This window comes from Prionailurus viverrinus, chromosome C2 (assembly GCF_022837055.1).
Source record: "Prionailurus viverrinus isolate Anna chromosome C2, UM_Priviv_1.0, whole genome shotgun sequence".
Lineage (NCBI taxonomy): Eukaryota > Metazoa > Chordata > Mammalia > Carnivora > Felidae > Prionailurus > Prionailurus viverrinus.
This window is the reverse complement of record NC_062569.1, coordinates 35922129-35945885: the sequence shown is the minus strand read 5'-3', so window position 1 is coordinate 35945885 and position 23757 is coordinate 35922129. Positions and strand designations below refer to the sequence as shown.

The 23757-nt window shown below is 48.0% G+C and overlaps 1 protein-coding gene across 1 annotated transcript in view; it reads right to left on the bottom strand.

Moving 5' to 3' along the window:
* CLSTN2 (calsyntenin 2) overlaps positions 1-23757 on the bottom strand; it is a 605822-nt gene that overhangs the window by 88326 nt on the left and 493739 nt on the right. The window contains exons 6-8 of the mRNA XM_047876487.1: positions 20572-20757; positions 10549-10797; positions 5002-5123 (exon numbers count right to left, since the gene is read on the bottom strand). Of these exons, the coding sequence (XP_047732443.1) occupies positions 5002-5123; positions 10549-10797; positions 20572-20757 (557 nt within the window). The remainder of the gene's footprint in view (positions 1-5001; positions 5124-10548; positions 10798-20571; positions 20758-23757) is intronic.

Sequence of the window (23757 nt, the reverse complement as noted above, 5' to 3'; positions counted from 1 at the left end):
CTGTGTGAGCTGGCAGCTGGGCGTTCTCTGCTCTTGTCTGGGTTTGCACATGACTAGCTGCAGGCTTGAGGGATTTGCATTAGCAGATCGTAAGTAAAAATCCCATTAAAATGACATTCTCCTCATCGTTAGGATCCCTTTAGTGAGGCACACTGGATTGTCAGGGACATTTCCTGGAGCTACCTGATAATGGACTTACCTGGCAGTCTGTCCACCCTGGCGAAGGCTTTCTGAGGTGTGGGGCAAAGGGGCTGGGCTTCTGGAAACACACAGCTCCCCTGTGGTAACTGCCTCCCTCCCTGGGCACACTCCTGAAACGCTATGTGCGTACCAGGCCCCGGTTTCAATGCCCATGAGCAACATCGGTCAAGTGCTTAACCTCCTGGCCTGGCTATGGAGGCGGGAGGGGGGACACCCTGGTTCTAATGTAGCCCCCGTCGCTGGCCCTATTAAATGACCTGGCCTGAGCTATATTGACTTAAATTTGATACATTTTATGAATGTCATACTAGCATTATTCACATTTACCCATCCCTAAATTCTACTTGAATAATAAAATTCTTGTAGCCCATTCTTTGGGGAATAAAGTACCAACTCAGTAACAGGATATAAAAAGCCTCTTGGGATTTGATTGACACCCGCTCCTCTAAACATGGGTCCTAATATCTGCCAAACTATTCCCCTCCCCCCCATCCCTATGGCCTGCCACTCCGGAAGCCTACAGTCTCCTGAAGATGGACGTGCTGCTCATCTCCCTGCCATCTTGGCTGCCTGGCTCTACACCTCCAAGCCCTCCGCACTCCATTCAGATAACGTCCCCTCTCAGGGGCTCTTCCAGGCCCCTATTCCCAGGTCTATGTCAGGTGTCTCCAAAACGGTTTCCCGCAGACTCCCCCGACCTGGCCCCTGCCCTCTGCCCCAGCATGTATTGCATAGGATTGTAAAACGTTTCTGTGCTAGTTTGCTCATGACAGTGGACCCTTCTAGAGAGCAGGGTCTTCTGTTCTAGCAGCTGATCCCTGGTACCCAGCACAGAGCCTGGCACATAGTTTGTGTTCAGAATAAACTGTTGAATAAAGAAAGAAATGAAGCCCCATTAGCCATGAGAACATTTATTATGCTTCTGGGATCCCCAAGGTGGGCCAGGAATCTGAATACACATAACACGGTAGACTGGCTTGAGCCCTTTCTGGCCCAAACCATAAAGTTCTGCAATAATTACAGAGCCATTGGTGGCAAATCCAGTTAAACCTTTGAAATTAGATATCAACATAAAAGTGGAACAACACTGAAATCCACAGAGTAAAAAATGGCAAAATTTTAGAATTTAAAATGCTCCATAAAGTGAATAAAAAGATCAGTTAATCATCAGGAGATTTAAAAAAAAAATCCCTGGATTTGTCTTCTCTCTTCCCCTCTCTCCCTCCCTCATGTCATCTCTCCCTTTTTTTGATCTTGACATCCCTTCGTTGTTATGCAAACATTTACTGGGCACCAATGGTGTGCTCAGGGCTATCCTATGCACTGAGGAGCTGGAGAGAGTACCACACAGGACTGCCCTCGAGGAGCTCAGGGCAAAGGGAGCAGAAAGCAGGATAAATGGGTTACCAGGGTACAGTAAGCACTGCGATTGCATGCTGCATGGAATCTGGGGAGCACCGGGGAGAGGGAAACCCCTCGGGGTGGAGGGGGACCCAGGGTGGCTTCCTGGGACAGGAGACGTAATCAAGTATGTACATTCTGAACACCAAGTGATTTACATCCAAGAAACTTCTGGTAAGGTTCTGTCTACACAGAGAGCTGAATAAGGGAGAGAGGGGTCTGGGGCTTCATCTGTGTGTACCACTGGATTGCTACTATGAGTGTGGTTGAGATTTCCTATATCCTACCCACTGTGGCTCCCTTCAAAGGGAGGGCAACAGTTCCGATGAGCTGGGGTTTCTGATAAATATTTTTAATGTTAATTTCTCTTTTTTTTAATGTTTATTTTTGAGACAGAGGGAGAGAGAGCACGAGCGGGGGAGGGGCAGAGAGAGAGGGAGACACAGAATCCGAAACAGGCTCCAGGCTCTGAGCAGTCAGCACAGAGCCCGATGCGGGGCTCGAACTCACGGACCGCGAGATCATGACCCCAGCCGAAGTCGGACGCTTAACCAACTGAGTCACCCAGGCACCCCAATGTTAATTTCTTTAGTAAAGAATGCCATAAAAAGTAAGAATGCTATGGACTGAATTGTGTCCCCCCAAAATTCATAGACTGAAGCACTGCCCCCTAGTGTGACTGTATTTAGAGACAGGGCCTTTAGCAGGTGGTCAAGGTTAAAGGAGTTCATAAGGGCAGGGCCTTAATCTCGCAGGGCCTCATAAGAAGAGGAAAAGGTATCCCAGTGTGCGAGCTCTCTCGCATTCTCTCTCTCTGTCTGCCATGGGAGGACAAAATGAGAAGGTGGCTGTCTACAGGCCGGGAAGAGGGCCATCACTAGGGAGCTGAATCAGCTGGCACCTTGGTCTTGTACTTCCCAGTCTCCAGAACTGTGAGAAATAATTACCTGTTGTTCAAGGCCCTGGTCTGTGATACTTTGCGATGGCAGCCCCTTGACTGCCTTGACTAAGACAAGGAAGAAGACAAGGCTTAATCAAAGGGAAGGTTTGACGGTTTCAAGAGTTTCATCAAGACTATAAATATTTTGCATCTCAGGGATAATTCTGATCTCTAAATCAAAAATATTTAAAATTTGAAAATGAGAACATTTTAAATTAGCAAGCTCATCAAGGAAACAGCATAGTGTAATGCAAAGGGCAGGTCCAGGCCGTGGTTTGCTGTATGACCCTGGGCAGGTCACGAGACCGTGGTCCCCTGCCTCATCTCATCCACCGGGCAGGCGAGAGTGAACTCAGAGGCAGCGTGTCTGGTGCAGAGCGGATGCTGGCGAATGAATGGTAGTAAACGGGATCAGAGTAATCTGGAAGGTTTTCCATGAACCTCAGTCTCTCCTTAAATTCACCCCTTTGGGAGCAGATTTCAGAATTCCTGGAGTCATTATTCTGTAGAACCAGAATTCCTTCCTCACCTATTTTTAATTCCAAACCCTGTGACTTCGTTTGCCTGTATCAGTACTTCTCAAACCCATCTGAGAAAACATGGCAGGGCACCTGTAATTATCCTGGCCAATACAGCAATGTTCTTATTAAAACCCCTAACAATACGGAATTTATTTTAATTCATCTCAATTTGTATTAGGTATTTAAATATATCCCATATAAGCCATATGGCACTTTAGAAGGCAGCTGAGAGGTTGCCGGGAAATCAAATAAGCAACGTCAGGATTTCACAATTTCTGCAATACCCAGAATTCCTAATTCAGAGGAACATATACGAATCCAGATGCCATATTTGCAAAACCCTGGGATCCAGCAGGATGAGATTTACTGGGAATAGATTAGGCAGTTGCCACTGGGCTTCCTAAAACATCTTTCCATCAGCTTGGCGGCCTTGACCTTGTCCCATTGCCTGGAGTTCCAGCACTGAAGGATTCCCTGAGGTTAATGAATCTATCTTTTAAAGAGCATATGTCTCTGCTTCTGTGTGGATGAAAGGGGGCAGCCACCATTCTCCTCTCAATATAAATGACTTCCTTCTGGACTGCTTCCCAGTAACACTCTCTGAAACCAGCCCTACCTACCTGGGCCTGGGGGCGTATGTAGTACAGGGAGAGTGTCTGGTAGATGCCCGTGAGTAGGGAGAGGATTCTGGAACACTCATCCCTAGACAAGGTGAGGCAGGTAGCACACACCGTGGGTTTTAGGGGAAGGCAGAAGAATGAAGTTCCCAGAAGCACTCAGGATATGGGTGGGGTTCCACACAGTACGACCGCAGAATGGGCATCATATCATCTGCTTCCTTTAGCAGGACCCATTCTACAATCCCCTTCCTGCTCTGCTGGCATTCTCCATCTTGGTAGTTTAAAACCATTTTTGTTATTATTATTAAAAACAATTATTTTATGTTTATTTTTGAGAGAGAGAGACAGACAGACAGACAGAGCACGAGTGGGGAAGAGGCAGAAAGAGAGGGGGACACAGAATCCAAAGCAGGCTCCCGGCTCTGAGGTGTCAGCACAGAGCCTGATGCAGGGCTTGAACCCACGAACCACGAGATCACAACCTGAGCCGAAGTCGGATGCTTAACCAACTGAGCCACCCAGACGCTGCTAAAACCATTTGTAAAAATCCGCACGTGCCTTCCCCCCAACCTCCTAACCCAGTTCAAGTCTAAGTGAAGGCTGGCTCCAGGCCTTCTGCCAGACTCTTCCTCAGGGACACAGCCACCCAGAGAAGTGACCGCCCCTTCTGCAATCTCAGCCCTGCACAGTCCTTGGAAACAGACACTTCAAAGCTTTTCACTCAAACGAGACACTTGATTTGTCATTGACAAGTATGACACAGTAGCCCTTCTGATCACAAGTCAGGAAGCTCTGGAGTGGGTCATAGGGTTTTGCACTTCAGAAAGGGACGTGCACTGCTCAGTGTGCTGTGTCACTGTTTACTTCAAGGTCCTCGGGTCCCTTGTTCTCAACCTGTGTCACCAAAAAGCAAGGCTGCACTGTCACCCAAGGGAGATAACAGAGCATCAGAGAGGAGACATGGGCACTTGTGATAGAAAGATGTGCTAGCAGAGATCACAAACTGAGCTTGGAGATCAAGAGAACCAGCTTCCCAGGAGCTCAACGTGGAGCAAATGGACAAGATACACGTCGACGGGTCTGCTGACAGGTGCACGGTCCTGCCTGGGAAGTGTGGCCCTCCCACCCCCAGGTGGTCTTGAAGGCAGCAGTTTCTATCGTGATTTTAAGATGCTGTGTGTCTCCCTGAGCTGAATTTTCCCAAACTCAGCAAGTGAGCAGAACTTTGAGGGGCGTCGTGGCTGCTCTCGTCACTGGAGCACACCTACCGCCCCTCCCAATGGGTGAGCTGGGGTGAGGGGTGAGGGGAGCGCCCTACCTGGTCCAGCTTCCAGTGGAACTCTGCAGGGCGGAAGGTGTCGGCCTGGTCGAAGTCCTTGCGCAAGAGGAAGACCAGGCGGCAGTTGTGCACATACAGGGCATAGTGATGCCGGTTCATTTCTGAAAAGCAGAAAGCGATCGGAGTGGTTGCAGAATTGCTGCATCAGTCTCTGCCAGAGGGGTCTTCCCGCTACATCGCTTAGAGCGCCTCAAAGGGGAAAGGGGTGGGTGTTTCGGTTTCCCCTTACACAATCAGATCTCATGAATGTTCTAGAACACACATAGTGGAGCTCACTGAAATGGAAAAGGAAGGTGCAAGAAAGTCCACAGCAAAACCTAGGCAGAGAAGCCATCTGGCCTTAGCAACCTGACTTATACTGAGATATTGCATCAGACACAGGATAAAAATTATATAGGCTAACGAGTTTCGTTTATTTTTTATACAAGTACTTCTGGGAGGGCTAAGGGGGCTCTCTGACAGTCACGTCAGCTACCCTGGGCTCCTTTAGCACAGCTGGTGTCTCCTAGAGTGCTGGACTTTTATTCCATTTCATCAGGCTTGACCATGGCGACCACGGATCATGTCTCCTTCTCTACCTTATGGTGTGCAGTTAGGGGGAGCGGCTTCATTTCTGGTTGCTACGAGGAGGGGGCAGATTGATTTTTCAGCGTTAGTCATAGTTCCATGTCTTTCCAAAGCTATGAATAAATACCTCTCTCCCCATACACAGTGGATGGGATATTTTCCTCCACTGATATAAAAGACTTCCTTTTCTGCTTAGGAAATCTCACATCATGGGTCCCAGCCATGATGTCCTGCAGCCACAAGATGACAGCCATTGGGAGGAGAGGAGCTGTTCTTTGACCAATACTCAAAGAGCTCACATGATATACATGTTAGCATACACAGAAATCTACTATGAGGCACATGATCCATAAATGACGCATGGATGAGCAGGTGACCAGGTGTCATAGGAAGAACACAGGCCCTAGAGTCAGATAGACTTTGGGTGGACTTGTATCCTCTAGATGGTTCTGGGAGAACTTTTTAGCTTCTCAGAGCCTCAGTTTCCTTACCTGTGTCATGACAGGGATGCTGGATTATCCTAATGCATCAGGAGAATAGGATAGTGAGATCGATTCTTGTACTTCCTCTACAAACCTCAACCCAATTCCACCTCTAGATATGGGCTCTGGGTGGTCCCCTTGCCACAGTCATTGGTTCGGGACCCAGGCCCAAGTCAGGCAACGCAGGCCATTCTCTCGGCCCCAGGGCTTCTGTCAGGAAAGTGACTCAGTTCAAGCCCGTGATTCAGGAGCTTTTCTGAGTGGTTCTAAAAAAGAACTCTCCTTTTTTAAAAATCTTTTTCTTTTAAGTTTTATTTATTTAATTTTTAAAGAGAGAGAGAGAGAAAGAGAGAGAGAGAAGCAGAGAGAAAGAAAGAGAGAGAGAGAGAGAGAACACGGGAGGAGCAGAGAGAGAGAGAGAGAGAGAGAGAGAGAGAGAGAGAGAGAATCCCAAGCAGGTTCCATGTTTAGCACAGATCCCAACACAGGGCTTGAGATCATGAACTGAGCCGAAATTAAGAGTTGGATGCTTAACCAACTGAGCCACCTAGGTACCCCAAAAAGAACTCTCTTTTATCAGAAAGCAAATAGAAGAGACACTATCTCTCTAAAAGTTGTCTACATGAGTGGGAGGCATGGAGCTGCTTCAGCCATGTTTGCTAACATGAAATTGTACACACATGGGGCAGATCTGAGAAACTGCAGCAGAAAGGGCCAAGCCCTTGATCACACTTTGCCTGAAGCTGTCATAGCTCTGGACATTTTCAATTAAAAGAACTCTATGTTCCCTTTATTATTTTGATTTTTTGTTTATTTGATATCAGTTTGGTCCATATTTCCTATTTCTTATAACTGAAACCATCTTTAAAATTTGTTTTAATGTTTATTTTTGAGAGACAGAGAAAGATGGAGCACGAGCTGGGGAGGGGCAGAGAGAGAGGGAGACACAGAATTCGAAGCAGGCTCCAGGCTCTGAGCTATCAGCACTGAGCCCAACCCGGGGCTTGACCTCATGAACCATGAAATCATGACCTGAGCCGAAGTTGGAAGCATATCTGACTGAGCCCCGCAGACACCCCGAAAGCATCTTAGTTGACACAATGAGGAAGTATGTGCAAAGCAGTTGCCAGTGTTGTAGGTTTGGCCTAGGCCAAGGTCCAGGTGACCAAGTAATTTCTGTTATCTGTTGTCTACTGTCAGAAAAATAGAGAAAGAAGGACTTTTCTCATTTAATATTATTTGGAGCCAGGAAAAGTTGTGGGTGAGGAAGGGAACAAGAAGAATGAATGGAGGTCTGGAGCACTTTCTAGCCTAGGAAATTTCTTCCTTCTTCTCCCTCTGTTAGCCTGGGTTCCTGGAGTCAGTATCCCTACCAAGGTCACTGGTTTATTCAGTGGGCTAGGGATATGGCACACTCAGAAATCGACTCCATTTCTTTTCATGACCCCTGGTCATTGTTGCAGCTAAATGTCTAACAAAAAGAAGCCAGTTAACTGAAGTAATAGGGGCGCCTGTGTGGCTCGGTCAGTTAAGCATCTGACTCTTGGTTTCAGCTCAGGTCATGACCTCACAGTTTGTGAGATCACAGCCCTGTGTTATTCTCTATGCTGACAGTGTGGAGCCTGCTTGGGATTCTCTCTCTCCCTCTGTCTCTCAAAATAAATAAATAAGGGGCGCCTGGGTGGCGCAGTCGGTTAAGCGTCCGACTTCAGCCAGGTCACGATCTCGCGGTCCGTGAGTTTGAGCCCCGCGTCAGGCTCTGGGCTGATGGCTCAGAGCCTGGAGCCTGTTTCCGATTCTGTGTCTCCCTCTCTCTCTGCCCCTCCCCCGTTCATGCTCTGTCTCTCTCTGTACCAAAAATAAATAAACGTTGAAAAAAATAAATAAATAAATAAATAAACATTAAAAAAATGAAATACTAAAGCCCCATGACAGAATTTTGGATTGTTATGTAATTCATATCTTTAAGGAATATTTTATCACAAAGAGAAATGATCTGGATGTAATGTTACATAAAAAAAAACAGAGAACATGACAGTATCACATGTATTATAAAAATAGATGGAAAATTGTAAGGACATCTTACATATACACAGAAATAAAAATAAGATTTTATTTGGTAATGACATATGCCAAATATAATCAGAAGATATCTCTAAGTATTAGGGTTTTAGGGGATTTGTGCATTCCTCTTTATACTTTTATGTGTTTTTTTCAGGTTTTCTGATATAAACATGCCTTGAAAAAAATGTTTCTGATATATAAAAGCCTAATAAAACTTTAGCCTATTCCTGAAAAAAAAATTTTTTTTTTTTAGGGCAAGAAGGTATTTATAGATTATTTATTTTTTAAGTCAAAGAACTTAGAGAAAACCTTCCCTAGCTTCTCTGTGCCAGGGTTGAGCTGCTTGCAAAGTGTTGTTGCATATGCTTGGCCAAAGCACAGGAGCACCAGGTCTCGCTGACTTGAGGGTGTCGATGTGCCGTGGGGTGGACTGGTGTGACGACAGTGAAGTGTCATTATTTAAGGTGGCATGTTCAGCCATGGCTGTACAAAGGAATCTGCTAGAAAGTCTGACTTACTGTGCCGGGTGGGGCCCTGGCATCTGTGCACTTTCACAAACATCCGGGTTAGGTTATTCTCCTGTGTAGCCATTGAGAACCACGGGACCCAGAGCCTGCGTGTGGAACTTGGGCCCGGGGGGCCCAGTCTGATCCCATTTCTTTGGGTAACCGGCGGTGCTACCCTGGGCCAGTTGCTCAACCTTTGATATTTCAATTTCTTCCTCTGTAAGCAGGAACACTGACATCTGTCTGACCTGCCTCCCGGGGGTATTTGATACATTTCAGAAAGGATTATATGTGTGTGGCCGCTAACCCCAGCCGGGGCGGGGCCACTTTGCGCTGGTACCTACAGCCCTGTCCTGTTGTCTTATTGATACGGGTTCCTGGGTTGTGACGGGAGCACCCTGCCAGGCACTGCACGGACCACACCGCAGGCTGATTCCTGGGGTTGTGGGCTGAGCTCTGAACCTGGTCCTAAACCTCAGTGTGACCTCATGCATGTCTACAGAATCCTTCTGGCATGAAAGTCCCAGAAAAACTGACCCTCGGCACAACCAATCTGACACAGACTTACTTTAGGACTAGGAAAAGCCAGACAACTCTTTCAGTTTCTGCATCTGGAAAGTACGCTAACATGTAATATAAAGAGTGACTGAAACAGAAAAGGTGGAGTGCTGGTGGAGTGCCTGGGTGGCTCAGTTGGTTGAACAACTGACCTCAGCTCAGGTCTTGACCTCTCGGTCTGTGAGTTTGAGCCCTGTGCCAGTTTCTGGCTGACAACTCAGAGCCTGGAGCCTGCTTCAGACTCTGGGTCTCCCTCTCTCTCTCTGCCCCTCCCCCACTCATGCTCTGTCTTTCTCTCTCTAAAATAAATAAAAACATTAAAAAAAAGATAAAGTTGTAAAATTTGCATAAGATACCCGAAAAGTGTGTGTGCCTGCATGCATGTGCATGGGTTTGTGTGTGTGTGTGTGTGTGTGTGTGTGTGTGTATGTGTGTGTGTATGTGTGTACCTGTGGGGTGTGGTGACAAGTGCACAGGACTGGAGTCAGCTGGATCTGAGCTTACATTCCAGTTCTGATACTCACTGGCTATATACTTGGGAAAGTTATTAACCTCTCAAGGATGTTTCCTTATCCTCAAGATGGGAAACACAATAATGCTTTCATAAACTTGTTTGTAGAGATATAAGAGACTATCTTGAACAGTAACATCTAACACAGATTGAATTTCCTATGTGCCAGGTACTGTCCTAAAGCACTATATGTACATTAAGTCATTTAATCCTGATAAAAATCCTATGGGTAGATAACACTATAATACCCATTTTATAGAAAGGGAAAGTGAGGCACAGAGAGGTTAAACAACTTGCTGAAGGTCATATGGCCAATAAGGGATGGAATGCTTTTAACCACTAAGCTGTGAACTGCCTTGTGCAGGCTTAATGTGGGGAAAACGCCTTGCCAAAGTCAGCTACCATTCGGTGACTTTGAAAATGAGCATGACCTTTTCACTGAAAATAAACCTTTGGAAGTCTTACTGTCTATAACATAGTGAAGGTGAAGCTGCCTTGCTTGAAGTAAGGATGCGGTGTCCCCCACCAGCTACCCCCACCCCCTTCATGTGTAGTAGCCCTAGGTTACTTCTGGGGAGGCTGGAGTTCTGAAGAACCCAGTTTGAAAACTACCAGTCTCAGCTTTTGCATTGTGTCTGTGCCTCTACTCTTCCCCCCTTTCCTGGTCCTGCTCTACCCCAAGCCCAGAAAATCAGCAGCCAGAAAACCAGACACAAGAATATTTTCCCAGGCCCCCATCATGCTCTTGCTTTCCTCCCACATCCTCTGTGGCTGCGTCCGTGCCTAACCAGCTGGGATATAAGGGGCAGCCACCGGCAGGGGTGGGCTCCAGACTCACCAGTCTTATCCGAGTTGCAGAGAATGGTTTCCTTCTCGGCTCTCACACCGGGGCTGGGGCCATGTTTCATCCACATGGTGATGGTGAACTGGTCTGTCAGGTTCTTGGGCACAATCCCATCAGGGATCTTGGCCCCTTGCCTGCCATCGAACTTGAAGATCATCTCACTGCTGTCCACCAGCAGTCCTGCTGTCCAGTTGGTGGCTGCGCTGGGGGATGGCAAGAGGTCGATGATGCCAGAGGAAGCTCCTGCAGTGCACGGGGGACAGAAAGAACAAAGCGTTATTCTTCACGGGCTGGGTGTCCTCACCTTCCATTTTCTGCTCCTGGGTCAGGATGAACTACTCAGTGTATCTACTTAGAGATCTAAGCCAACCTGGAGCTGGGTGAGTCAGGAAAAGAAAGGCCAAAGGCCACACCTGCCCCCCTCCTCCCCGAGTTTCTTATGGTCTGCAGAGGTGAAAGCATCAGTAACATGCAGACAAAAATGTTATATGTGACAAGATAAGGTGCAATGAGCTATATTATATAAGGAAAACGGTGCTGGAATTTAGGGAAATGAGAATGGTGGGCTTTCATAAGCAGAGAAGTTCCCAGAGAAGGCCAGAGTTTGATGTGGACCAATGAATTCATCCATCCATTAACCCATGAGCCATTTATTGAGCCCCGACCATGTGCCAAGACCCCTGCTAGGCACTGGTGATGTAAAGGTGAATCAGCACAGCTTCTGACCTGGGGCAGCTCAAAGCCAACAAGTGGACACACAGCTGTGACACAGTGTGATCAGGGCTGTGATTGGGGAAAGTTCTAGGTCCCGATGCCATAAGGAGTGTGAGCCACTTTTTACCCACCACACTTTTCTTTTTTTTTTTACAACCATTATGTTTAGGCCAAACGGTACAGTGGTCGAGAACACAGGTTCAGAAGTTAGCAAACTTGCATTTGATGCCTTGTAACATGACTTGCTGACCTAGGCCCTGTGAGCACGTCCCTTAGCCTTTCTGCCTGTCCAGCTCCTGCTGTGACATCTCCCTTCCCAGTGGTTGTGAGGACTGAATGGGAGCCTGCATTAGAGCCTGAAGCAGCATGCTGGCCACGTGGTGAGCGCTCACTCCATGTTACCTGTGACTTTATCCTTACTATTGTAACTATTTTTATTTCTGCTACTGCTATGATTCCAGGGTAATGCACGAAGACTAAGCCTGAAGCAGTGGGAGTGTCCCAGGTAGATTTATGTCTTAGGAAATTCACACCAACAGCTTTGTGGAGGGCGGAGCTGAGGGGGGCAGGGGTGGCCAGCCTGGCAGAGAAGACTGGATGCCTCCGCTGGGAGAACCCTTGGGTGTCCACCGGCTTCCCACTGAAGCTCAAAAGTTGCCAGCAGAGCTCTCTGCATCTTTATGTCCCACACAGGAGCAGGGCTCAGCTCTTTAGGGAAGGATAAGGATCGGGGGCTTCCTGATACTGTCAGGGAATAAGGTGTGCATGGTGCAGGAAGCCAGTGCTCTCCCAGGATGGCTCCAACCAGTCAGTCGTAAAAGCTGACGGGCTTAATGGACAGTGGTTGCGTGCATTACCGGATCTTTGCCAGAGGTCACTGGACATCTGAATTCTGTATATCAGAATCTCGTCTCACCTAGGGATTGGGTTCCAAAGTCAGCTACCACCAAATCTCCTATGGTTAAAATGACCTTTGAGAACCTTTCAGGAAGGTGCCATATTGGAAACCAATATACTTCTTGGGAAAGGTTCAAGCAGTCAGTTTTCCCTCTAGCCTTAGAACAGATGATCAAGTCTAGAGTTGAGCACCTGTTGGTTTGCAACTGAAAGTTATGCTATGTGAAAAATAGGTTTCCTTAGAGCCAGATGCTTTGTTTAGGGTGACAGACTCACCCTAGGAGAGGCCTCCAGGAACCACAGAGTCTGAGAGGGTGGGAGATTCCTGTCTGCCAATCCATGATCACCCTGTGGCTTATGCTTATCAAGGAGAGAGTGTGGGCAGTATTGACTGCATTATTTACATGTGTATTTCCTAGGGTTTTGGGGTTGGTACCATGCCTGATACACAGTGCCATTAATAGACACTCATTTAATGTTTATAACTGCCCTTCTTCCCACCCAGGGCCTCCATGAGATACTTCTGGCCATCTATCCAATGCCCAGGTAAGCCTGCCCATTCAGCCTTATGTCTGTCCCCACACCTCTCATCAATATTTACTTGTTCTTTTTAAAAAAAAAATTTTTTTAACATTTATTTATTTTTGAGAGACAGAGACAGAGCATGAGCCGGGGAGGGGCAGAGAGAGAGAAGGAGACACAGAATCTGAAGCAGGCTGCAGGCTCTGAGCAAGCTGTCAGCACAGAGCTTGATGCGGGGCTATAACCCACAAACTGTAAGATCATGACCTGAGCCAAAGTCGGATGCTCAACCGACTGAGCCACCCAGGAGCCCCAATATTTCCTTCTTCTTATCTAATGTCCCTGAAGCCTTGTCTGGTATTATTTTATTTCTCTGCTAGGTTGATTCACAGTAATATTTTAATGCCTAACAAAGCCTTAAGGGTTATCACCCTCCAAAGGTATCGGAAAGAAATCTATATGGGTGGTAGCAGGGAGAGATTTGAGGGTGGTTGGGGAGTGGGAGATACGCGATCTTTTGGAGCAATTTCATTTTCTTAGAACCCTCAGAATAATGCAACATGGCAACTGTTTCTTGGACCCAACTGTGAGTTGGCTCTGAGACCAGGATTTCTCCAGTGTGGAGACGGCCCCATGACGGGGCACTCTCAGAGATTGTGTCAGTTCTCGAAATTCCAGGTGGCCAGAGAGATGCAGGCTGAGTGCTCTGGGCTCCTAGACTTCCAGCTCAGGCCAGTGAATCCAGTGCAGTCTAGCAGAACCAGTGCGAACATGTGTGCCTGGTAGCTGCCAATGCCAGCTTTGCACCATACCACTATTATTTATTTTCCTAAGGACTGGTTTGGGCACTGAGCACCAGACCTGAATTAAGTACTACAATGCTTTTGCTTAATCATTCATCTACATGGTGAATACTATTATGATTCCAGTCTACAGGTAAGAACCTGAGGCTCAGTAAGCCCAGGATCACAACCAGCTACTGAGTGGGCCCATCACCAGGGCTTTGCAGCTCCAAAGACCAGGCTCCCCACTGCACCGCCTCAATGAACCAGGAGGGAGATCTTGTAAACTGTGCTACATTTTATAAACAGAAATCAAAGCCCAGAGAAGGGAAATGACTTGACCAAGGTCACAGAGCCACACAGCTAGCTAGAGGCAGGCCCAGCTAATGTTCATTCTACCATGCAGCATGGTGTCTTGCCAAGCGCACAGCATAGGCCCCTGGGATCCCACCCTCCTACACAGGTGGCTGTCCACAGACAGTCATGGTGAAGACAGCATGTGCCCTGGTAAGGCCATTGATGTAGGCTTCCCTGATTCCATGACAAGGGGAGCGGCGGGGCCACCCTGCCTAACCCACAGATGTTGCCTACCCGAAAGCATCAAGCTGTAAGTAACCAGATGGTGCAGACTTCCCCAAACTCAACAGCTTGTATTTCATTTCTCGGCGCACTTAAACAAACTAAGAGAGACTTACTTTCTCCCAAAGTTCCTCTCTCTCTCTCCTCTCCTCAAGGGATCTCAGGGAAAGCTGTGGGTAAACAGGATGCGTCACTTGCAAAGATGGTGCCGCATCATCTGGAATCAGGGTGTATTTAAGGAGCTCTTTGGGAATCCTCTGTGAAGGTCCCTGGGACCCACCCGGCTGCTTAGAGTCCACACTGTTTCGGTGCACAGCAGTTGCAGGTTAAGCGTGGCGGACTTGGAACCAGAGTTGAGGCATGAGTCAAGGTCCCCGAGGCGTAGAATGGGGAAGCCTCTCTGAGTCAGCAATTAGATAAAGATGTATGAATGAGATAGATTTCAGGACACACTGTGCTGTGAAAGCAAAAATGGAGCCCAGGGGCCCGAACTTCTTAATTGCAGGGTTTGCATTCTGCTCTGAATGACTTTGGTGAGGGCAGAGTGTTCTTAGCACCTCAAGCTGGGCCTGTGGCAATGGTAATTGACATGGAGCCTCAGGTCATGCCTCCTCGGGGTCTGCCACAGGGCAGGAATAAGTGGAGGGTCTCAGGGTCGAGGAATCATTGTAATCAAAGACACAGGCCTCATTCTGGGGCACCTGGGTGGCTCAGTCAGTTCAGTGTCAGACTCTTGATTTCAGTTCAGGTCATGATCTCATGGTTCATGGGTTTGAGTCCCACATCAGGCTCTGTGCTGGCAGTGTAGAGCCTGCTTGGGATTCGCTCTCTCTCTCTCTCTCTCCCTCTCTCCCTCTCTCTCTCTCTCTCTGTCCCTCCCCCACTCATTCTCTCTCAAAATGAATCAACTTTTTTTTTTTTTAAAGACGCAGGCCTCATTCTGTGGCATGCTCTTCCAATTGCAATATCAACTCCATACTATTTCAATAAATATTCATGTAATGTCTAGGTTACGCCTGGCACTGTGACGAGAAGCCAGGAACTAACCAAACAGAAGTTGACCCTACCTTTTGGGACCCAGTAGAAGATCTTTTACCATTGGTGGGTAGAACAGGTCAGTGGCAGAGTCTCAGGGGAAGACAGGGAGGCCTTCTTGGCAAATGCTATACTAGGACTGTGTGGTGGTTGAATGCACCCTGTTCCCAACATGCTTCTCTGCCCCACTGATGTCACAGAGCCATGTGACCTGTTCTGACCAACAACGTGTGAGTGCAAGTGATGTGTCCTCTCAGGGCAGAAGCCTTAAGAGACAGTTCATGGCTCTCCAAGTCTTTTCCATGCGCCATGAGATCAACAGTGCTCTAGATAAAGGCTACTTGTTAGCCTAGATCCCGGTGGGAGGCCGTGTGGAAGAGAGCCACAGTCAACCCAAGAAGGACATGTGGTAGAGATGATAAATAAACCTTTGTTATAAAATAATAATATGTCAATAATAAACACCAATAAAATAATGATAGCCAATATGATTTTAGAGTCACTGGTGGCTGGTGCATAACCTGCGATCCTGATTATCCACGTAAGTGACCGACATCAGAGCCTACGATTCCCAGTTCTTCTTCCGGAGGCCTTCGACACGGACATGTTGGGAGGACTTTCTGATGTCCTTTCAGGAGCTCACATGCTGTTGTCCCTACTCAGAGTGTCATTCCACCTTTGGAATCCCAGACAAGAAGGGTTCCTGCAAGGCCTTGCCATTGGGAACTTGGATCTCCAGGTGAAGCAAACTGGGCCCTGGAAGAGGGGCGGTCAGCCAGGCTCCTGAAGCAGGGCCATAGAGACTCAGTTGCTGACCAGCTTGTGCAAGGCCACTACAGGTAAAATCCTTACCCCCAACATGGGAGGGCTGCTGTAAGACAGCTGTTTAAATGAGGCCAAAGAAATCAGCATATCCATGGAGAAGCTCCCCACTCACTATCCTCTATGAGTCAGCCCTTTGCCCTTTAATCTGATTTCCAGTAGGTGTGTACTGATTTTCCTTTAAGCAGTAGGCCCACTGCTGCTCTCTGAGAATGGAAGTACTGGCTACATCTAGGGTTCTGACACTCACCCCCTAGAAGCTCAGCCTTTTAAAGGCATCTTGGAGAAACTGACAATAGCTTCCTGTAGCTGGGCTATTCTTGGGGTACAAAAGCCTCTGACCATGATTATGAATGAGAGCAGCTCTGTTAAGCTTCATGGTATAGTAGAAGATGATCTTAACTTTTTCTTTTCCAAGAAAATGTTTTTTAATGTTTATTTCTGAAGGAAAGAGAGACAGAGTATGAATGGAGGAGGGGCAAGAAAGAGGGAGACACAGAATCCGAAGCAGGTTCCAGGCTCTGAGTTGTTAGCACAGAGCCCGACGTGGGGCTTAAACTCACAAGCTGTGAGATCATGACCTGAGCCTAAGTCGGACTTTTACCGACTGAGCCACCCAGGAGCCTCTTAACTTTTTTTTTTTTTTTAACATGTCTCCCCCAGAAGACTGAATTGTTAAGCGGTCTTATTAACTTCTATATAACCTCAAGAGTTGCAGCATTTGGACACTCAACAAATATTTGTTAAATTAAAACACGAATGAAGGAATGAAAGAATGAATGAGCGAATCAGCTATGAAAATCTCCTGGGCTCTCAAATGAATAAGCCCTGAGAACAACTTAATGTCTGGTGATCTGAAGTGCTCTGACAGATCACCACTTGATTTAATAGGATGCTCTCATCCTGTGGCCTTTCCTGCAACAGAGCCTCTCCTCAAAGTTCTTGACTCGAGAGACAAAGCAGCTGACCCAGGTGACATATGTGGAGGTGTGGGCCAGCTGCCAGGAGCCTCGTGATCCTGAGGAGGACTAGCCTTTGGCCTCCGGGCTAGGAAAGGCATGTGCATCACAGACCGCTTTTCTATTTCCTATAATATGTACTGACTTAGGGGCAGCGCCGTGGGCCTTTCCTGGGGCTGATGTTAATGTCAAATTTAATTTGGTCAAGAGGTCTTCCTAAGGGCTTCATGGGGCATCTCATACTCAAGGCAGTACTGTGACACTTCACTTCTGGAAAGTCTGGTATTGAGATGACAGAGCCCTTCATCTTAATCTCTGAATTCAGAGCAAGTGATAAGCAGTTTGCCCAACTTCGTCAAGAAGCCTGGCTTTATGTAAAGCAAGGCTAGTGGGGGATCATCTTAGGCTATGTTCTACAAGCTGAAGGGGACGCCTTTGTTTTTACTGCACCTGTCAGATACTTGCTGACAATTGGCTTTGAGCTAGCTACTGTCAGATTTCCCCTTGACCAGGATTCTATCACAGCTCCTAATGGAGCCCGTATCACAAGTGGAGGAGGCAGGTGAGCAATGACCAGACATGCAAGATGCCCCTCCATGGAGACACCCCTGCCGGAACTCAAAGGAACCCAGGAAGCACCCCTAGGACAGCCTCCCTGGTGTACAGTGGTCAGGAGAATATTGACTGAAGGGAAAGGTTTGGGATGACGAAAAGGGGAGAGATTCTAGTGGGAAGAAAAATGAGCTAAGATTTAGGGATGAGGGCCAGCTGGGCACGGACAGGGTCAGAGGAGGTGTCCTGGCCAAGAAGAGGTGCAACATCAGGAAGAAACTGGCTCTGACGATGGATCTGCTGGGTGGAGGCCAGGCTGCAGGAGCGTCCAGACTCAGGCTAGCATTGGACACCCACATCTGGATGTTCCACAGGCACCTGACCTCAGAGTCCCCCTAAATCTACTCTTGCCTGCATTCCTGGTTCTGGCTGGTGGCACCCTTGTCCACTTAGAGGCTTATGCTAGAGTCATCTTAATTTCTTCTTTCTCACTGACAGCTGATCAATCATTGGTTAGCTTGCTGATTTTGCCTCCTAAAGCTGTCTTAAAGGCATCCCTACTGCCACTCCCCTGGTTAGGAACTCATTATCTCTTGCTTAGACCATGGCAATAACATCCTAATTGGTCTCCCTGTTTCCATCCAAAACCAATAAAGATTTGGAAGATGAAAAATGCATGACTGCTGAGGCTGAAAGTATCATGGCTGCTCCTTAGTTGGGAGAGCCTGCAAACAACTTGTCTACCATCCACTGAAAACACACAGAAGCTTGTCCCCAGAACCTAAGCTGCCCACAGGAGCAGGAATGATAACCCAGACTCTGTTTTATATGTGACCCAGCCTGCATTTCCCTTGCAGTTGGGAAAGAGCATGGGGTCCGATGAGCTGCCTTCTCCAAAGCTGACTCTAGCAGCAGATGCGCATCTGGGTTTCACTCATTTGCTTCTGCCTTTTTTTCCAGAGCTCTCCCTCCATGGAATTCAAGATTCAGACTCCTAACATGGAGGCAAGAGTGTTCCTACCCATCCTGTTACTAGGACAGAGTCCCCATAGGGCAGTGGGCGGCACTACCGGGGAGGTCACCAGAAAGACACCCAGACTCCCCCCCACCGCTCCCCCAATAAAGGGTTGCTCCTGGAACCAGGCAAGCTCACATCTTGGGGGAAACCTGCTCTCCTCATTGAATGAACGTGCCTCCTGCAAGGCGAGGCTGGCAGCCCAGAAGGAATAAGCTGTGTTAACAACCAGATGCAATTTTGCTCTAAACTTTCTTCCCTGAGAAAATCCTTCTTGCTCTCCCCAGCAACATTCAAAATCAAATCACAAGTGCGTGCCCTTGGGCCCATCTGATCTTTAACAACCTGATTCCATCATCTCCTTCTAACCTGGAGGGGTTTAGGAAATGGCTGTAACCCACCGTGGCACGGGTTGAGTTGACTTATAATCCAGGTGCATGGGGAGCGAAAGGGCATATTCATTCAGAGTAAGATGTCTGAGATGGCTTCTCTGCACGTGGGCTGGAGGCAGTTTGCTGAATACTGTGGGCCCCTTCCATCCATTTTTGCAGGAGCTGTCTGGAATATTGAAGTTGTGATGTTCTCCCCAGCCTACTGCATTGTTCTGGAGAAGCTCCATTCCCGCAGGCCTTCCTGACAGCCTGGTGACATGATAAATGGGACATAGCCTAAAGAGGGTCCATTCCACATTCACTTCTAAAATTTGCACCTGGTTCTTTGGGCAAGAGCAGGGTGGGTGAAGACGTGTGTGTGTGTGTGTGTGTGTGTGTGTGTGTGTGCACGCACACATGAGTGCATGTGTGTGTGTGTGCACAGCAATGTTGAAGGAGGGAAACTGTCCCAGCAATAGTAGTGGAGGGGTCACCAGGAGTGGATGGCAGCCTGCATTGTATCCAGGAGGGTCCTTTTCCTTTTGTGGAGATATAGTTACCCCCAAATATAGGTCTAGTTTAAGAGCAAGCTCTTTTCTAAGCTCCCCGCAGCACAGCTAGGGAATCAAATGGGAGTTCCTGAATATTCTTGGTGAGAACACGAGACAAACGAAATATATGTCGCCCACCTCACCCCAAGGCCCATCAACACATCAACGGTCTGGTTTACCAAGCACATGGGACCATTCCCACTGTACTGAGCACTCCACAGACTGACTGAAGAGATTTACATTCTAGCTCCCAAGGCCTGGCCTGTCTCCTCAGATATTGAGCTAAACAGCCTTCATTCAGGTAGAACTACCTCCAAATTCTGTCTCTGTCACCTTCTAACTGGGATCATGAGCAAGCTATTTTTCCTCTCTGGGCCTCAACTTTCCCATCTTTAGAACTGGATGAATAACAGCCTCCTCGCACTGAAGATGAGAGAATTAAATCAAGCGATGCATGTGAAGAGCGTAGCAGGTGCACAAAGTCGCTGCTTGGTAAAGTGGTTTCCTTGTGCCGCACCTTCATCAGTCTTGCTTCCTTGCTCTTGGCAGCTCCTTTCCTGTGGCTTCACCTCACAGAGGCAGTAGGTCCTTTCTGTTACACCGGGACACCTTCACCTGGGCCACCTCCGCCCCCACGCCAGATCTTCTTCTCTGGTATGGGCGGCCAGGATGGCTTTACTGGCATGCCACCTAAGCTATCACATAGGTCCCATGCTTGGCCTGGGTCCCTGGCTTGGTTTAATGCTTTGCTGTTGCAGCCTTAAAATTCTTATGAGTTTCTGAATAAGAGCCCCACATTCTCACTTAGCCTGGGCTCTGTAAATTATGAGGGGGTCCCTTGGGAGAGGAAACCGACCGCTCCCCGAGTGATAAGACACCACCCTTCACCCTGGCCCCTGATCAGGTGCCTCTTTAAAATCAACACAGTGGAACAGAGCCCGTGTTTCTTCAGGCTCCACGGTAGGTTGTCTTAAGTGCATTGTGTCATTAATTGCTGATGAAGAGAGGAGGCTTTGTCCCATGCCTTGCCCACAGCCACACAGTTGGTAAATGGTGGGACCTAGTCAGGTGTGCCCAGTGCCCAGACCTGTGCCATCTGAACCCCTAATCATAGTAAGTAAACTTAATAATCATCCAGGAGGTATATATGCCAATGCGGTGGGCAGGGGCTAATTCTTTCATAATATAAGATATGCTTTGTATATCATTTTTACCCACCACAAAATTTCTGAAGGGATCTCTCAGAGTAGGTCTCCCGGTCGCAGCCCTTGCCGATATAATTGGTCTGTAGCTCTGTGGTGATCTGGATGGAGGACACGGCCCCGTCGCATGTCTCCAGGTGGATGCTGGGGAAAAGCGGCATGCTCCCCGAGCCAGGCTGATACTCAATCCTCTTGGTCCAGTCTGAATAAACGAGGAAAACATTAAAGGCAATCAGGTACGGCCAGTTCTGATGGAACACGGTCTTTGAAAATGTGAATTTGTTCCAATGCAATTGACATCTTAGGGAATGACTTGAGGATAATGGGAATTTCACATTTGCCTAGGCAAAATCTCCTACTGGAGAAACACTAGGCGAATGCAGAAAACGGCAGCCAGCTGAGCTGAGCCAGGTAGGAATGCACAAAACACGCCCGTGGACACACCTCCAGCACCTCTCGGTGCCGCAGCCCACTATGCGTTATAAGCCACATCCACCTGCACCGGCAGTTGCAAATTTCCATGCCATCCAGAGAGCCCTGCGTCCACCCCGCCACAGTACTGCCCCAACTGTCACCCTCCCCCGTCCTTTCTACATACAAACACCAGGTCTTTTCAAGGGGAAGTGCCGTGCTTATTGTAGTACTTAGATATTCCTGAACCCTTTAACGTGTGTAAAACTGTGCTAATATTTTTTTCTTTGTGCCCTTTTTATCTGTCACCGATGACATTTCTGAGTGTTATGCCCCTCGCTCCCTGTTCCCCATTTTGTGTAGCGGGGTGCTTTTTAGGAACGCGTATGTCTTGTCACAAAATATGAGAGCACAGTAGTTCAGGATTACTTGGGGTCATGAGGTGGGGAGCGAGGATTCTTTCCCAAGCATTCAGGACCGTGGCTCACTTAAGGAGGGCTGATGGTCTTATGACTTCTTTTTAGAGGAAAAATAATTTGGAGGTGATCAAGTGTTGGAGAGGAACAAAACCACGATCAAAATGGCACCACACGAAATAGAGCAATCAACGAAAATAAACACCAAGAGAGAGTGCACACATGAATTGACCGGAACAGCAAAAGCAGCAATTGAAAGTCAGAGCAGATTCCAGGCAACGCTCACACAGACCGGCAACAGTTCTTGCTGACGACGGCAGGCGTACCACGCTCTGTGAGGACACGTGTCTGAGAGGTCTGTTCGACCCTAAGCCAGACGTGTGGGTAGAATCAAGGAATGTGACCTATGGATACTATTAGTTTATGAATCGCAAATGTTTGTCACACAGAACCTTGCTAGAAGGTATCCTTTTGCTGAAGCAGAAATAAAAAGCTATGACATTGCCTGTGCTCACCTGTGAGAAACTGAGAAAGCCTGGCCTGAATGGGTCAGTGTTCTTCACAAGTGCCCAGTGGGCCACTGGCTGCCATATTTAGCAATTCCAGGGGAGGGGCCAGATGCCTTTGTTCACTGAGCACACGTTTGTTCAGGGTTTCCATGTCCTAGGCTCTGTTTGGAGCATCAGGGATGCAGCAGTGAAGGAGTCAGGAAAGGTCCCTGCCTTGCGGAGCTGGGGTGAGGGGTGAGGGTTAGGGGGAGGGCTGTGCTATTCTATCTGAGAGGGTGAGTGTTATAAAAGGGAAAGTTGTGACAGAGAGAGACTCTTTAGATGGAGAGAATTCTGGTTTGAGCTGAGGTCTGAATGTCAAGGATGAACGTATGTGGGAAGACTCAGACAAGCAGGTCGGAAGCAGATGCCCCAGTGATCTTGGTTTGACTCTGCCTGGTCAGGAAGTTCTTGGGCAGGTTAATGAAGGTCTCCAAGCCTCAGGCACCTCATCAATAAAATAGGACACAATCATTGCACGGATCTCAAGTGTGGACTTGGAGTGAGGACTGAGGGCTTCAAGTGTGCATGGCATGCAGGGAAGGAAGGAGATGTTCAGTCCAAGGGGACAGGTGTCCCCTGCATTCCATTCCGGATAACCATGGAATCTGAGTTTAGGTCTGATTTTCTCAGAGTGTGCCGTGAGCAGAGACTGGACACAGGGTTGTGAGGCTGGTCACCAGGAACTTACTACGGGAGGATATTTGGATAGGGACTTCATGCGAAACGGAATGTGCCTGATTGCATGCTTTTCCTCAGAGCCCCCAGGAACTGTGTCTGGCCTAGCCCATCACCTCCTGGAGGATGAGATCATGGAGCTTCTCTGAGCCATGCTCCAGAGGCCCCAAGTTCAATTAAGATGAGCCACTGGAGGACAGGAAGTCCTGTCAGATGCATCTGAAGGTCATAGAGCTGTCAGAAGCAGTCCACACCTGACAAGCCTTGAGTCTTAGGTACAATGTTTCATGCCTCTGTGCAGTTGATCATGCTGTTTTTTCTATAGAGAGCTCCCTTTCTATCCCTTTCTGTTTTGTTAACTCCATGCAACCTTTCTGACTTTCTCTAGTCTGGGTAGATACACTCCTCTGTGCTCCACAACACCCTCAGCCTTCGACACAGCATTAGACTCCAAGCTTCATGGTTCCTCCGAGTCCCCCTCATGCTCCATGCCTGGTGCCTGGCACAGAGTAGATGCTCACTCGATGTTGGTAGAAAGTGTGAATGAATCCTGTAGGATTCAGTTGTGTGCTTGCCTCCCCCAGCACCTGGATGCTCCTTAAAGGCAGGGATTGCTATGTTTATTTTTGATGACGCTACATTGAGGTCACAGCACAGGGTGGACCTAGGGAGCCACAGATACCTAGCCGTGACTGCTGCCGTGGCAGCCTTTCTTGAGCCACAGAAAGAACTTTTGGCCTATCTGCCCTGTCGCCAGTACTGCCCTGGTTGGCCCCGACCTCAGTCCTACAGAACCACCTAGCCTGTCAGCAGCCCATAACATGTTCCTTTTTGTTTGTTTTCGTTTTGTTCTCAGGCAGGAAGCTGGGCCAGAACTGATGATGGAACAGTCTCCCTCCTGATAACAAGAAATGGCATCAAGGAGGAGGAGGCCTTTTTCCCTTCCCTGCCTTACCCCTCTTTCCCTGGATCCTCCCTTTCTTTAGAGATGCAGCTAGAAATATAGAGAAAATGGTTTTTTGTAGCAGGCCTTGGTGTGAGCCTCAGGGACCAGTTTTTGAGGTTCTGCTACTTCTGCTGGTAGAAGCTCCTCCCACATTGCCTCCTTCTGGAAGTCTCTTCATTGGAGAAGCCCAAGCCATCCATGGT